The sequence below is a fragment of the Lycorma delicatula genome, chromosome 8, assembly GCF_047948215.1.
Source record: "Lycorma delicatula isolate Av1 chromosome 8, ASM4794821v1, whole genome shotgun sequence".
Classification (NCBI taxonomy): Eukaryota; Metazoa; Arthropoda; class Insecta; order Hemiptera; family Fulgoridae; genus Lycorma; species Lycorma delicatula.
Genome location: NC_134462.1, coordinates 112,962,360 through 112,978,815, shown reverse-complemented (window position 1 = coordinate 112,978,815; position 16,456 = coordinate 112,962,360). Strand labels below are relative to the sequence as shown.

Here is a 16,456-nt window from a genome sequence, read left to right as displayed (position 1 = left end):
TTAAAACTTATATTCAGTAAAATATAGTGCATAATATATTAAGAATATTGAATATAAGTTTTTAAACAATATAACGTTTATGGTGAAAACATAAGTAACTTACAGTCAGACAAAAAATTTTAAACCAAATCTAATATTATTTCAACAGTTGGTCATTGTCAATCACAAATTGAACAAGGAAGTATTAAAATCGCGAAAAATTTCGGTTTTCAGATTTCAATGGAAATGTCCATTTTGTCTAGTTTCAGCGTGACGTCTGTTCGTACGTATGTATCTTGCATAACTCAAAAACGATTAGCCGTAGCGTGTTGAAATTTTGGATTTAGGACTGTTGTAATATTTACTTGTGCACTTCTCCTTTTGATTTCAATCGACTACAACAAAAGTATCCAAAAAAAGCCCAACTGCAGTAATAAACCCTCATTGAGAGCTTTTCAACGATGTATCATAAGTGGTACTAATTTTCATTGGTTTCAGAGTTATAGCCAAATAAAATTTTAATTAATGAAATATTTGGATCTTACGAAGGGAAGGCACATCGGTTTGAATCCGACTTCATTTCCTTTTCTTTTTTAACTTTTTTTATTTAATTTAGATATATTGATTTATTAAAATTATTATTCTGTGATTGTAAAAAAATTCTTACACTAAATAATAGCTCAATAACAAAAAAAATTTTGAAAAAAAATTTAATAAAAATATATGTAATTTAGTAGGCGTACAAGGAAGTCATGCGGTGTCCATATCATATTTTATTTAATTAGTAAGTAAATGCGCTAAAATATCCAATAAAAAAAAAGTAATTAAAACAACCAGGTATCAATTTAGAGGCGTCCGGGGCTCTGCTCCTGGACCGCTCTGTGTTCAGTAAACTCATGCATATGAGAATAAAGAATTAAAGCCTGTCCAATTTATAAAATTATCAGTGTTCTGTAATTTCTTCAGAGCAACAGTTTAATCAATACAGGACCCACTAAGGATTATATAGATTTCCCGTCGCGGCTTCCCTTGCGAAATAACATTATCAGAATTACAAACATAAATTACCATCACAGTGTTACCAAATCTCATAAACTGTGATTTAATAGCGGTAGCATAAAACGGTAAAAAAGTAAGAAACTGTTAAAATATTAAAATTCAAAAAAACCCAAAAATGGTTTTCAGATATTAATATGAAAAGTATTTGCAAGCCCAAATCGAGTGAATATCTCGTATAGTCGGAAATGGAACCCACCGGGTTGGTCGAATGCTGAACTCGTCTTCCCAAATCAGCTGATTTGAAAGTCGAGAGTTCCAACGTTTAAGTCCTAGTAAAGGCAGATACGTTTATACGGATTTGAATACTAGATCGTGGATACCGGTGTTCTTTGTTGTTGGGTTTCAATTAACCACACATCTCAGGAATGGTTGAACTGAGACTGTACAAGACTACACTTCATTTACACTCATACATATCATCCTCTAACTAATACCTGAACGGTAATTTCCGGCGGCTAAACAAAAAAAGAAAGAAGTATAGTCGGAAATGGAGAAAATTTGCAATCAGTTTTCGAAATTTTTTCTCATTCTTTGTACCTTTCAAGGTCGAATTTCAAAAAGATATTCACGAGAAGATTACATACATCAAAAATCAACTTTATATCTTCATTTGTTACCGAAAAATTCAAAAAATAGTATATTTAAAATAGTATTTCAAACGTAAGATTTCAAATATTAAGCTTTGAAATGTAATTGCACTAAATACAGTAGTCTTTAATTTTTACATATTCATAACATTTTTCTGTTGTTTTGTTTTGTTTTTAATAAAAAAAAGTTGATTTTTTTTGTTTTTCATGACTTTATTATATCAAATTTCTCATAATTTAATTCTCTAGAAGTTTTTATAATAAAATTTATGAGTTTATTAGTTATCTAACAAAGCAGTTGTACTTCAAACTAACAAAATCTGATATGGAAACCACATGACTTCCTAGTACGCCTATTCAATTACATAAAAACATTTTTTTTAAATAAAAAGTACGTAAAATTTTATTTCATTATAACTTCTGATATGTTTTTCTTTTTTTTACTCTTATTATTGAATTATTATTTATTGTAATTTTTTTACAATCGGAGGTTAATAATTATTAATAAATCATATATTTAAGTAGAAAAAATTTAAAAAAAAAGGAAATGAAGTCGGATTCGAAGCTATGTACTTCCCCTTGTAGGATCCAAATATTTCATTGGTTAAAATTTTATTTGGTTATAATTCTGGAACCAATGAAAATAAATACCACATGATATATCCTTGAAAAGCTCTCAATGAGGACTTATTACTGCAGTTAAGAAAAAGTTCAAAATCCAGTTTTTTGGGGGGGGGTTTGGGCTTTTTTAGACACTTTTGGTCAAATCGATTTCAGTCAAAAGGAAAGGTGCAGATGTTACAACAGTTCCAAATTCAAAATTTCAACATTCTACGGCTAATCGTTTTTGAGTGATGTGATATACATAAGTACGTACGTATGTAAAGACGTCACGCCAACAGTATTCAAAATAGATTTAGGGATGGTCAAAATTGATATTTCCGTTAAAATCTGAAAACCGGAATTTTTTACGATTACAATTCTTATACGAAGTACAAAAATCTATGAAACATAACATGACACAACCCAGTTAATTTTTACTAGAGTTCATGGAAATTGAAATATGATGCATTCTTTAACATTAATAGTTGTAGAAAATCAGAAAACAATAGTTATTCTAAAAAATCTAAAAAAAATAATTTTAAAATCGAATTTCTTTTAGATTTAACAATCTTTGACATATGTGTTTGCTTTCTAAATAATCTTTCTTTCCACATTTTCCTTTCAATTTTCAGTCCACGAACCTCGATGTAAATTGGAATTACTACGTATTATATGATCCACCACAGTTTTTTTTCTTCATCATCAACCCACAATCAGATTCCACTACTATCTCTTCCTTTTTTATTCTTTTCGCTTATTTCAGTTTTCTATGTTCTTCACAACCAATTTTCTTACCCAAGATAAAAAAAAACCGTATATGAAAAGATTTTTATAAAATCTTGAAAATCAGAGTTAACGTAAAATAGAATTTAGAAAACCGGTAATAATACTGTTATTCGAATTATTTAAAAAAAAGATTAGACTTAATATTTTAATAGGTTTTAAAAACAAACCTATCAGTTACGTTAATTACCTATTTATAACTTTTTTAAATTTATTATCGGTTTAATTTTTTTAATATTATTCCGAACAAAATGAAGTAGAGGTTTTTTAAAATAAAAATATACTTAATGGGTACATAGCGATCGACTAATTGATTAAAATGTAAAATATATTCTATTTTGCATAAATCTTTGTCCCCACCATTTTCAATTAGATTCTCCATAAACGCACTCTAGAAAATGTTGTCGTCCTATGAAGAAACGAAGGGCAGGTTGGCTACATTCGCTATAGTAATACATTTAAGTTAAGGTACGAACTGTCTTTCCAAATTCAGCATAGTATTAGAATGAAAAGGGTTTGGGGGAAGTAATAATTAACGACACCCTTGGGATGTTCTGGAACTTGCGCTGTATTTAGCGTTATTCTCGTTTCCGAGCCTTAACGTCTCTTCCCGTAAGGACGGATCAACGGTGCAACCCTATCCGTTCCCTTTTACGTTAAGCGATTTAAAATGTAATTCATAAAATACTACTCTTCTGTCAAAGGGATTTTAAACCGATGTAAATTTTAATATTTTCCCTTAATAAGTTTATTTTATTTATAAAATATTCATCTTTATTTATACTTTAGTTTAGCTTTGCGTATAATTTATTTTATATTTGTAATTAATTACTTAAAATAATTTATTATTTAATGAAAATACGCTTATTTAAAAATAATAAATAACGCTCTTGTACGTAAATTATTATAAGGTGTGTTAAATTTTAATTAATTCTGTTATTAACTAAACTGAATGAAGAGCGTAGCACCTGCTGGCGTTTTGTGTTCATTATATTATCACCGCTTACTACAAATAGTTCACCTTTTACGCTTAGTGTTCTAGAATATCCGTGCTCGAAGGAGTAAAAAATGATTTATAAAATTTGTGATTCTGAGGAAAAAATCAAACCAAAAATGAAAATTATATCTAAATTGAGAATTAAAAAATCGGGATTTAAGAGAAAGAACTTTTATATATTATTCCCAATTCCTGGTAATTCGCTCATCTTCATAATTTAGTGGTAAGATTACTGGTCTGCCTTTCATTCTAAAAATTGTGAGTTCAGGTTTAGAGAAGATTTGGACATTTTTACGTGATATTTCTCATCTTTTAAAATATAGATAGATTAAATTAATTATAAAATTATAGATTGGTCCTCCGACCGCGGATATTGAAAGTTCTACAATTCAATACTTTAATTTATGATTAATACCAGAGAAAGAAATTAGTGGAGATTCAGATATTATTCAGCACTGCAATTGGGTTCGCAACAATTCATATTATTATATAATTTTAATTTATTCATATTTAATTTATCTTTATTAATATTATTTTCATCAAAGAGCAATCGCTAAACAGAAAGGTATTTTTCATTAACTTTAATTTAATTGTGAAACAAGTGAAGAATGATACTGTAAAACTTAACATTATTTCAACTATTTTATTCGTAGGTCGTTGGTTCAAATCCGGCCCGGGGACTAAAATATATTCTAATAAAAACCGCCTTGGTGCCATACCTTGGTTAGGTCTATTTATTATGTCTATTAACTTCTGGTTCATATTTATTAGTAAATAAAATACATTGTTCAGTAAAGAATATATTTTTGTAAGTAATAATGATCATTATATGTTTCACATTTTAGTTTAATTTGTATTACATTGTTGAAGAATGTATGTAATTTACTGTATGAACATGCAAACTGTATTAACTGTAAATTTGAACTAAAAAATATCAGAATTAGATACATTGTTACATTATTAATACAAAATATCAGCTGTTAACAAGGCCAACTGAATTGTAACAACTTAAACGCTTTACATGAATAAGAAGAAGGCAATTAGTATCCTTATTTATGAAACAACTAGCTGACCCGGCAATGCTTCACTATTGCTAGATTTGAGTGTATATATATATATATATTAAATGAACAAAATTGAAAATTTGATAAAAAACATTAAAAAACAGAACATTACGGAACTTCACAAAATTTAACCTTTCACTTTAACCCTATTTCCCTATTCACCCTTCTCTTTTCCTTTTTCCCATTCTCACCTTCCTCCTGTTCCTTTTTCAGTTTTCCATTTCCCTCTTTCCATGTCCCCTTTTTCATTTTCCCGCTCAACCTTCCTTTTTTCCCCTTTTCCTTTTCTATTTTTCCCTTTTTCCCGCTCGTAAATCGATCCAGTAGTTTTTTAGCCTGCAGCGGACAGTCATACGAACATATATATAGCCTTTTATATATAGAAGAAGAAAGTATGTTTGTTTATTTGTTTGTTTCGTAAATATCTCGACACCGGCGCCACCTAGTGGGTATAGTTTTGCAAAATTATTTATTTTTATTTAACTAATATATATTCTAAATATAAGCCCAATCAGACCATAAATGCAATTTTTCGAAATATCTCGGGTTCAAACTAATTTAGAAATCTTTGCAGGCGTGCCCATAAAAACTCGCCAAAGTTTAATTGCAATCGAATGATAGGAACCCATACGGTACAAACAAGCAAACAAAATTAATTTATATGTATATATATGAATAGATAAAGAGGAAATGATACACGAGCCTCAACATACTGCCCTCCAAACATTGTATGATGATTTTTTTGATATTGTAATGAAATGTTATAGTAATAATGTGAAAATAATAATGTTTGATTTGTAATCTCAATATATTATATAAATATATAATTGTAAATGAATGTATTATATAATGTAGTCAATGAATAAATAATATAATATACATGCTGAATACATTATGCCATATTACAGAACAATAAACAAAGTTTAAATGTGCATATCAGTTAAATATAATATTACGATTAAATTGTTGAATAAAAAAAAAATTGTTTTTGTTAAATTGTTGAAATTGTATTCATACTCAATTTACATATATTAGAATAATGATTATGTAATTGTATAATGTTTAATAGTCATAAAGCTCATGTGTATCTTCTTAATGCATAAAAAATCTCAATCAATGTACTGAATGAGTGAATAAATAATCTTTAATCTTGTATCACACCTAGATAATGCATGTTGAAAATGAATGAATATTCTCTTGTACCTATGATCATATAGATCTAGGATTTCTTCTAATGTGTTGTTTGTGGGGCTTCATTAGAGTAAGGTGTACTGAAGAACAGGTGGAGAGCAAGAGGGGTGGCACAGTGGACCAAGAAGAACATACATGATTTAGAAGCGTGAAATGGAAGGGAAATTTGGAGATGTGAGCTATTACAGCACATATTTTAACGGGACACAGTAATGTAAGTTATGCGAGTAGGAAGACTCTGTGGAACACACAGTCTTCAGATGTAGACGATGGGACACACTGCAAAATAGGGATGGAATTGCTCAGTTTATACCAGATGACCTGGTGGACTTCATATTAAACTGTGAAGATCAATGGAGGTGAATAGATTCATATGCTAAGGAAGTGCTAAAAAGCAAGGATCAAGAGGGGCAACACCTTGGCTATTAGTGTAGGATAGGGAGGACAGCCTCAGAGGCGAGGGCTGGCATGCGTAGGTGTGACAGTACCAATGAACCTCTGGAGACTCAAGAGAATAGTAGGTTGAACATTAAGACAGAAGACCTGGTGCTGTCTTTCGCAGAATTGTTCGGACGCGACGTCAAAAAGGCACACAAAAGATTCCTCAAAAGAGCTGACCGGTGAGCCAACCTACCATGCCGGATATACAGCCAGTAGGTGGGATGGCTCATTAGAGTAACCAGACACTCCTTCTGGAGTGTCTGGAGTTCAGGAGTGGAGTTATACCTAACAGTTTGGTCCAACCTGAAGAAGTAGAGGAAAAAAGGAGAAAAAAGTGTATCCAGTGGCATGGCCAAGCTAATAATGAAATAGATATATTGAAATTATTTTGTGGTAGGGTTAAAAATTTGGGTTTTTATAATGCTTAATTCTTGAAATCAAACTTACTTCAGGATTTTCAAACTGTTTGTTATCTTTGTAAAACAAATTAGCATAAATAATTAATAAAGCAGAATTATGAATGGGAGTAGAAATGAGGGATTTCAAAAATAAATAAACTATTTTACGTTAGCAACTTTTATCTTTTGAGTTTTTTCAAGTATTTTGTTTTATTTGCTGTTTTTTTTTTTTTTTGCTTTTTTTGTTGTGTTTTATTTGTTAAAAAAAATATATGACATTCAGCAATGTTAATTTTTTTATGTTTCATTAAAAGAATATTATTTTAAATAGTTTTTAGCTTCTTAAATAAACTTAATCTAAATAAATGTCATAATGCAATTCTCAAAAATATAATAAATTTAAAAAACAGAAATTAATAAACTTTTTAAATCGATTTCAAACAAAGGAATTGAAATATAATTTCGCACAAAATGATTTTCACACAAAATGAGATATTAATAGGAATTAAAACATATATACACCCAGAGTGTTATAAATTATACGTGGCTATTTATTTTCAGATTCTACGTATAATGAATAAATAAAGTGAAGCGATTTCCCCTTCTCTTTTCCGCACATTGTTTTTTTTTTTTTTAAAGAAGGATTTATATTTCAATATCGGATTAAGTAGCCTAATAATCATTATAATATTTGAAATGTATTTGAAACATACATATATACATCAATTTTCTTTATAATAAATAAAAAAGTTGGTAATGACTGGTCAAAATTATGACCTATGTCATAATGAAAAGAAGGTTTTTTTCATTTTTCAAAAAAAACAAATTTTTTTTGTTTTTAGGACTCCCATTCCCAAGAGAAACATTCGTGCAAAATTAATTTTTTTTTAAATTATCCCTAAATGATAATAATATATTTAAAAAAATAAATTTTTTAAATTGTTTAAAAAATACAAAGATACAACCACCAATTCTAAATAAATAAAGTTGTAATTTTCTAGTAAGTTGATGAAAAATCTTTGGCTAATTTTTTTTTTCAAGATACAGTAAGGAGTAATGGCTCTATCACAGAATTAAGATTTTTACATTTGAAATACAGTGAGTAACTTGCAAGATGGCTTTAAATTTTAAATAAACTTTTAAAAAAATGCTTTAATTAAGAAAATATTTTTTTGTTACCATAGACCATTGGAATGAAAAGGAACAAATTTTATAAGTTTGAAGGTCGTATATCTATGTAGAAATTGTAGATGCAAAAAACTCCGATTTACTCCTTTTCTGAAGCAAAATATAGCTAAAAAAATAAACATAAATATGTAAAGTGATTTTTTACGAGAGGGGTAACTATTATCTAAAAACTTTTGGTTGTTTGTGATCTTGATTAAAAAAAACTTCAACTCATTAAGAAAACGTATTTGTTAAAGAGCCCCAGTAAAGATTTAAAATTTTATTTTTGCCAAAATACCTCCATCTCTTTTTTCCAATTTTTTCAAAAATTTAATACATTCTACGGCGACGGGGTCCAGAGTTATTACAAGATCAAATAGTAATATATATATATATATATATATATATATATATGTGTGTGTGTGTGTGTGTGTGTGTGTGTGTGTGTGTGTGTGTGTGTGTGTGTTTGTGAGCTAAATGAAGTGTAGTCTTGTACAATCTCAATTCGACCATTCCTGAGATGTGTGGTTAATTGAAAAAACCCAACCACCATGGAAAAAAGATCCATTATCTAGTATTCAAATCTATAAGTAGTATAGTATTAAATCTATAAAAGTTACTGCCTTTACTAGTATTTGAATGCTGGAACTCTCGACTACCAAATCAGCTGATTTGGGAAGACGCGTTCACCACCGGGTTGATCATATCCTAACCAAACATAAACTGCGCTCGCTAACCTAATCCAATTAACTTTAAATAAACAAATTATATTTGTTACTCCCGTTATCAAATTATAAATATACGTACTTTCCCATTATAGCTATAACAGCACATATTGCTACTATAGCCAGAAGAGTAAAAATTAATTTTAGAAAATAATTGTCCAAACTCACATCTACTTTTTCCCACTGAATTCTAATTACTCCCACATTTAAGAAAAAACAATCCAGTTAATTATAAGCTATTTGAAAATGTATTGATAATTACAAGAACTCCTTCAATAAAAAAATTATTAAATAAATCTGTAAATGATCAAATGTATTTCTATCACTCGATTACTGTAATGAATATATATATATATATATATATATATGTATATATATATAATTAATTACTGTATCAAAACAATAATTTTTCCTTTGAGAATATAATACTTCATTAAGTAATTAATCTACTTTCTTTTTTACAGATTAAAAGTGGAAAGAGCTGGTGGTGGTTGGTGCCCGAGGCAACAGGTAGAACAAGGTGTTAGAGAATTTTTACAAGTAGATCTCAGCGCAATACATTTAGTAACAGGAATACAAACTCAGGGAAGGTACGATCACGGCCGAGGTCAAGAATATGCAGAAGAATATACTCTAGAGTATTGGCGCCCTGGATTACAAAACTGGAAAGAATACAGACGATGGGATGGAAAACAGGTAATAATGTATTTTTTAATATTTTTTTTTATGTGTTGGTCCATAATATTATTACACCATTTCTGAATTCTTATGCACAGTGATCAGTTTTATTTTTACAGTTTTCCTCAAACTTAATTTAAGGAATTATCTGCTATTTTTGTTATTCCCCTAAATGTTCAACTCAAACGTATATATACTACTGTTCATAAATGATCAACCATTAAAAAGTTTCTTTGAATTCTACTGTACTTTTTTTACTTACTGTTACTTTTTTTAATACATTTGTCTTAATTTATATATTTCATTAAACTGGTAAAATCAATCGTTCATTTATAGATTTTAGAGTTTGGTGTACTAACACACATTTCATTCTGCTGTTGATAAATTTTAAACATCTGTTCCGTCTCCAGTTTTAAATTGTTTTTTTAATGCACAGTTTGTATTGCATATAAAACATGTATTGTAAATGTATGTATTTGAGAATTTACAAAACAAATTTGACTTAATTATTGTAGGTTTAATTTTCTTTACATTTGGTATGTTGGTATTATACAATTTATATAAAAATAGAGGTATCCACTGACCAACAATTGTGAGTATCGATTATCGAAGCACTTTTGGATTATTCCTCCATCATCAGAAATTACTGATTAATTATGAATTTTATAGTTGTGAGTATAAATTTTTATAAATAGGAATGAAAATGAAAATAAAATTTAAAATTATTATGTTCATAACAGTTGACTGTCAATAGTTAATATAAGTCAATGTTAAAAGAAAAATGTCAGTCCGATGTAACAACTATTATCTAACAACAGTTGTAAACATTTTACTGACAAGACGTTTTTTTTTTAACGTTGACTTATTTTAACTTCTGACAATCAACTGTTTTGAACATAATTTTAAATTTTATTTTCATTTTAATTCCTATTTATAAAAATTTATATGCACAACTATAAAGTTCATAATTAATCAGTAATCTCCGATAATGGAGGAGTAATCCAAAAGCACTTAGATAGCAATGCTCACAATTGTTGGTTCAAAAAAATTATATATACTACTACTACTACTACTACTACTACTACTACTACTACTACTACTACTACTACTACTACTAGTACTACATAACAATGAACAACCTTTTTAATTTTTTTTTTTTTTTTTTTTTTTTTTCATTCTACTGTGTAATATTTACTGGTAACACTGTTAAGGTACCAGTTTTAAAATATTCAAGTAATTAATTTCCTTCTCTACCTAGTCATGTTATGTTTGATTTCTGTTATGTTTACTCATGTAACATATTGTTTTGTCAAATTTATTGTTTTTGTAAGTTTTATACTTTTCAAATATGATTAAATCTTGATTTTTACGAGCTGTGTGTAAATTTTACACTTAATTTTAATGTCTTTGATGTGTTCCTGTTTCTTTAAGGTGGTTGGCAGAATCAATGCTGATTCTGTTCTTAATATACGAACAAGTATTGTAGTATCTATATATGTTCTTTGTATCTGTAGATAATGTATATCTTGTTTTAAAATAAATTCTTCCACATATAAAAGAATTTCCTCACTGAAAGGTGAGCAACTTTCAAACCAAACTGAGTCGGCTCAAACTTAGTTATTTGAGTATCACCTTTAATATTACTACTAGCACCACTACTGGTTGTGTAAGTAACTAGTGTTGTAAGTTGTGGGGCCATGGTTGCTATAGTAAAAACTATTATGGATTCTAGATCATTTCCAGATATGTATTATATCGTAGAAAAATTTTCCAGCAAAGAGTAGCATAAAGAATTTGTTAAAAAAAGGCATACAACAAAATCGATTTGAAATGCAAAATGAAATACCTTCCACGCAATACTAACCTTTCATTAGGAGTCCAGAAGTTTTCTGGACTATTTAAAAAGATTTATCTGTTATTATTATAACAACAAAAAAATATATTTAAAATACCCACATTCCAAAAGATTCTTCATAATTTAAATTTAAGACTGTATTATGTAACAACTGTGTAAAAACTTAACAAAACAAACAAACTGAAACAAATATCTTAACTGACTTCTCAGAAACATTGTTGATGGACAGATATTAACCCCTTCTGTATTTCATATCAAATGAACTGTCATTTCATTTATCTGAGCATGTTAATTCATATAACACCAAGTATTAGATGATTGAATATACTCACCAAATATTTGATTGTCCATTTCACGATAAGAAAATCAGTGTATATTGTGCTGTTTCTGATAATCAAATGGTAGGGCGAATATTTTTGTTAAACTGTCAGTAGAGAAGTATACCATTCAATTTGCAAAGAATTCTACACTCATTTAATACATTGTATAAAAAAGTATGCTTTTTTTCAGTGTCACATATCAAATAATTCACTAGCACACATTCACGTAACTTTTACAGGAGAAAAATATGTCAGCAGAGGCTGGTGGCCTCTGCATTCCCCAGATCTATATAAAGGCGATTTTTTTCTTTTGGGCCTAATAGAAGTATAGAGTTTATGAATCAAATCCCAATGCTATCAAAGTACTGAAGTTGAACACTCAAACAGGAAGTCACAGCATTGGCAATATCTTTTGTAAAAATATGGTAAATATGGAAACTTTTGATAATGTAAATACAAAATTTTATTTATGTTTATATTTTTTCATTTCATTCATAAAATGTTTGTTACATGTCACAATTGTGTTTAGTCTGCAGCAGTTTGGTTTTAAGTTGCTCACCCTGTAACGTGGGTACCATTTATAGTAGTCACACTGGCAATAACACTGAGGAAAGTGCTGTATAATTTCCTCCAAAAATATCTTTTGAAAGTACAATATTGAAAATTAGTCATTAATAATTTTTAATATTTCAAAGTATTATCACATTTGATGTGATTGTAAAGAAACCTGAATTTAAAATATTTTTTGACTACAGTTAAAATCTGTTTAAGAAAATGTTAGATTTTTTTTAATTTACAGTATTGAGTTTTGCCTAGTTATTTACTACATGAAAGATTGTTTTCTGCATTTATATGCGCTTTATTTTTCTTTTTATTAAATTTTTTTTTGTATGATTTTGGAATGTTTTTTGAAAAGCGAGTAAAATGACCTACCTTTTTTCCCAACGTTTTTTCAAATTTGCATCTTTCTTTTATTATGCTAAATGTTATTTTATACAAATCATACTAGAAGAAATATATATTTAAATTTAACTAGATGAAACAAATGCCTCATAATCTTAGTACAGACCCTTCTTCTTCTTCTTTTTTCTGTTTAGCCTCCAGGTATCACCATCAGGTATTACTTCAGAGGATAAATGAGGATGATATGTATGAGTGTAAATGAAGTATAGTCTTGTACAATCTCAGGTCGACCATTTCTGAGATGTGTGGTTAATTGAAACCCAACCACTAAAGAACACTGGTATCCATGATTTAGTATTCAAATGTGTATAAAAGTGACTGCCTTTACTAGGATTTGAATGTTGGAACTCTCGACTTCGAAATCAGCTGATTTGCGAAGGTGCGTTCACCATTAGACCAACCCAGTGGGTTCTTAGTATTGACCCAGATAAATCCCACCGAACACTATCAGAGAGAGATTAATGACGTATAACAGAAGAGGACGAATACTAAAAGGGAATGATCTCTCCTTTTTTGTTTAGCTTCGGTAACTACTGTAAGGTATTACTTCAGAGGATGAGTAAGGATGATACGTATGAATATAAATGAAGTATAGTCTTTTACAAACTAAGGTCGACCATTCCTGAGATGTGCGGTTAATTGAAACCCAACCACTAAAGAACACCGGTATCCATGATTTAGTATTCAAATGTGTATAAAAGTATCTGCCTTTACTAGGATTTGAACCTTAGAACTCTCGACTTTGAAATTAGCTGATTTGCAATGATGAGTTCATCACTAGACCAACGCAGTGGGTTGAAATGAAATGATCTACTAATAGATAGACAATGAGATAAAACAAACCCACCCAAAAAAATGCATCAGATCTCCTTCAAGTTTTGTGATTTTATACTAATTACAATTACTCAGGAGAACTGAATATCTTTATCTAGCACGCAAACAGTACATCAAAATTTCTCATCAACCAGCCCAATTATTTTTAGCATTGAGCTTTTTAGCTCCTTTTTCCCTCCAGAATTGTATACATGGTGAATAGAAGTTACCAACTAAAATAAACACCTGTTGAAACATACAGGTGTCGTATTTGACGTTGGAAATTGATTGTGGTTGGGAATGGTGTTGTAGATAGATAACTTTGTTTATTATCAGTGACTTCAAAATACCTCTTTTAACTCTTTATTTCTTCACAGTTGAAGCTATGGTTTAAGAGATAACTTTAAATTAATCATGCCATTGTTAGATTAGTAAGCATTCAATTATATTTTTTTGTATTGAAGATTATATCCTTTTTTTATAAATGGCAGTACTGTTGTCCAACTATAGAATAGTTAATTATTTATAAGGCAAATGTTAAATTTGCTATGGCCTGGGTGAATACTCTTCTATTAGCAGCTACAAATGAAACACCTCAGGAACCCAATTAAACGCTGGAATTCTGATAATTAATGAATTCTCGAACTGTCTGGTATCTGAACCGTAAACTTACAAATGCAAAGCAAGCATATTGACCATTATTCTACTATTCATTATGTTTTTCATTGATAAAAATTTTAATTAAGGTAAAATATTATAAAAAATTTTTTATAATAAAGAATTTATGTGTGATTTTAATTATAAAAAATAAATAACAAAAAACAAATAGCAAAGAAAACATTATTTAACTTATAATAACAATAGTAATTTATTTTATTCATGAAGTAATACAAATTCTATTCACATCTCCATTAATAAGAATTCAATAAGCATTTACTTTTCAAAATAACTTTATATTAATAAGAAAAAATAATTAAAATAATTATTTAAATAAAAACAATCTCAATTGATATATTACAACATAATTGTAATAATAATAACCAGATTATTGCGACATATTTTAATTAAAATATATATATAATACAAATAAAAATATTTTGTTAATTTCTAATCTAAATATTACACAAAAAAGAAAATATTTATCATACTTCTCATGATCATTAGAAGTTATGACAAAACACAAAATTTATGAACTTTAAAGCGAAAAAAGGAAATCATATTATTTATTTATTTATCTTTCAAATTTTATTATTTATCATAACTAAATCATAAAAAAATAAATAAATTTTAATTCTTAAAATTCAAACATATAGATAGAAATATTCACAATGTTTCTAAATTGGTGGTCTGGCTATACTTTCTACTTGTAAATCTAAACAGAAAATATTAGAAAAACTGGCAATTTCTCCTTCATTCTGCCCATTTTGTAATTTTTATATAAAAATTTATATTTCAAGTTCACGTAGAGGTAAGTAAGTTCAAATTAATTTGGTAAGCGCCTTGGTAATAAAGTTTTAAAATTAGTAAAAAATCAGGACTTAAATACCTTTGCAAATTACAAAATAGTGGCCATGTTTATTTTTTAATCCATGATATCTCCATAAATATTAGTTTTATCAATATGTTTATTACTGATAAAATATTAAGCCTTTTATTTTGAACAAAATGACTCTTTATTTTTAAACTCGGTAACAAATAGCTGAGTTATGGCAGAAAATTGATATAATCTTTTGTCTGTTTTCATGTCTCCTCCACTTTATGTTCCATTCAATTGAATGTTAATGGTTTTTATTTATTGTTAATTCTAGTATTACAAATTAGTATCAGATTAAGTAATAATTTTCTTACAATCAAATTCAATATTAAGTAATAATAAAACAACTGATATTAATTTTTTCACTTTTGAATAATTTTACACATCAGCTATTACTGTTGTCCATGCTGACAGTGTAAAAATGCAATGCACATTATTTAAAAATAAAATATGACTTTAAAGTAATTTAAACTCATAGTTTATTTGTGAGTGTTTAATATTCAGTGTCATTGGTTTACTTTTTAAGTTTTGTTGTTTTGCCATCATGAAGTTTAAATATTCTTTTGTGGAAGTGTGTGACATGCATTTAATGTTTGGTTTAGCAAACTGCAACAGGGGAGAAGCAAAAAGACTGTATGAAAACAGGTATTTTTTTTTCCTATTGAACCTCTGGTAATTACTTTCAGACAATACTTCAGAGGATGAATGAGGATGATATGTATGAGTTCAAATGAAGTGTAATCTTGTACAGTCTCAGTTCGACCATTTCTGAGATGTGTGGTTAATTGAAACCCAACAACCAAAGAACACCATTATCCATGATCTAGTATTCAAATCCGTGTAAAAATAACTGACTTTACTAGGACTTGAACGCTGGAACTCTTGACTTTCAAATCAGCTGATTTGGGAAGACACATTCACCACTAGACCAACCCGGTGGGTTAATATGAAAATAGGTTACCTAATGTATATATGCCAAATGAAAAAACCTTTGAAATCCTTCACATACAGCATAGGGAAACAAGTTCATTTACACCAGGGAATCATGACCATGGTAGACCAAGGAGTACTAGGATTATTGAATAAGAAGAAAGTGTTCTAAATCATGTTGAAGAATCCCCTGTTATAAGTATACTTCTCTGGTAATAGAAGAAGGTTTAGGGCCATGTGACTGTGTGGCAGATTTTAAATGGTAACTGTTTTTACCCTTAGCATTTGTAGCGCATACAGGGGCTGACTGCCAATGATTTTCCACAGAGATTGGCTTTCTTTAACTGGTTTTGAAGAGCATTAATTGAA

General features: G+C 28.7%; 1 protein-coding gene across 1 annotated transcript in view; it reads left to right on the top strand.

Moving 5' to 3' along the window:
- Positions 1-16,456, top strand: part of LOC142329012 (discoidin domain-containing receptor 2-like) — a 313,027-nt gene that overhangs the window by 184,287 nt on the left and 112,284 nt on the right. The window contains exon 4 of the mRNA XM_075373255.1: positions 9,459-9,690. Within this exon, the coding sequence (XP_075229370.1) occupies positions 9,459-9,690 (232 nt within the window). The remainder of the gene's footprint in view (positions 1-9,458; positions 9,691-16,456) is intronic.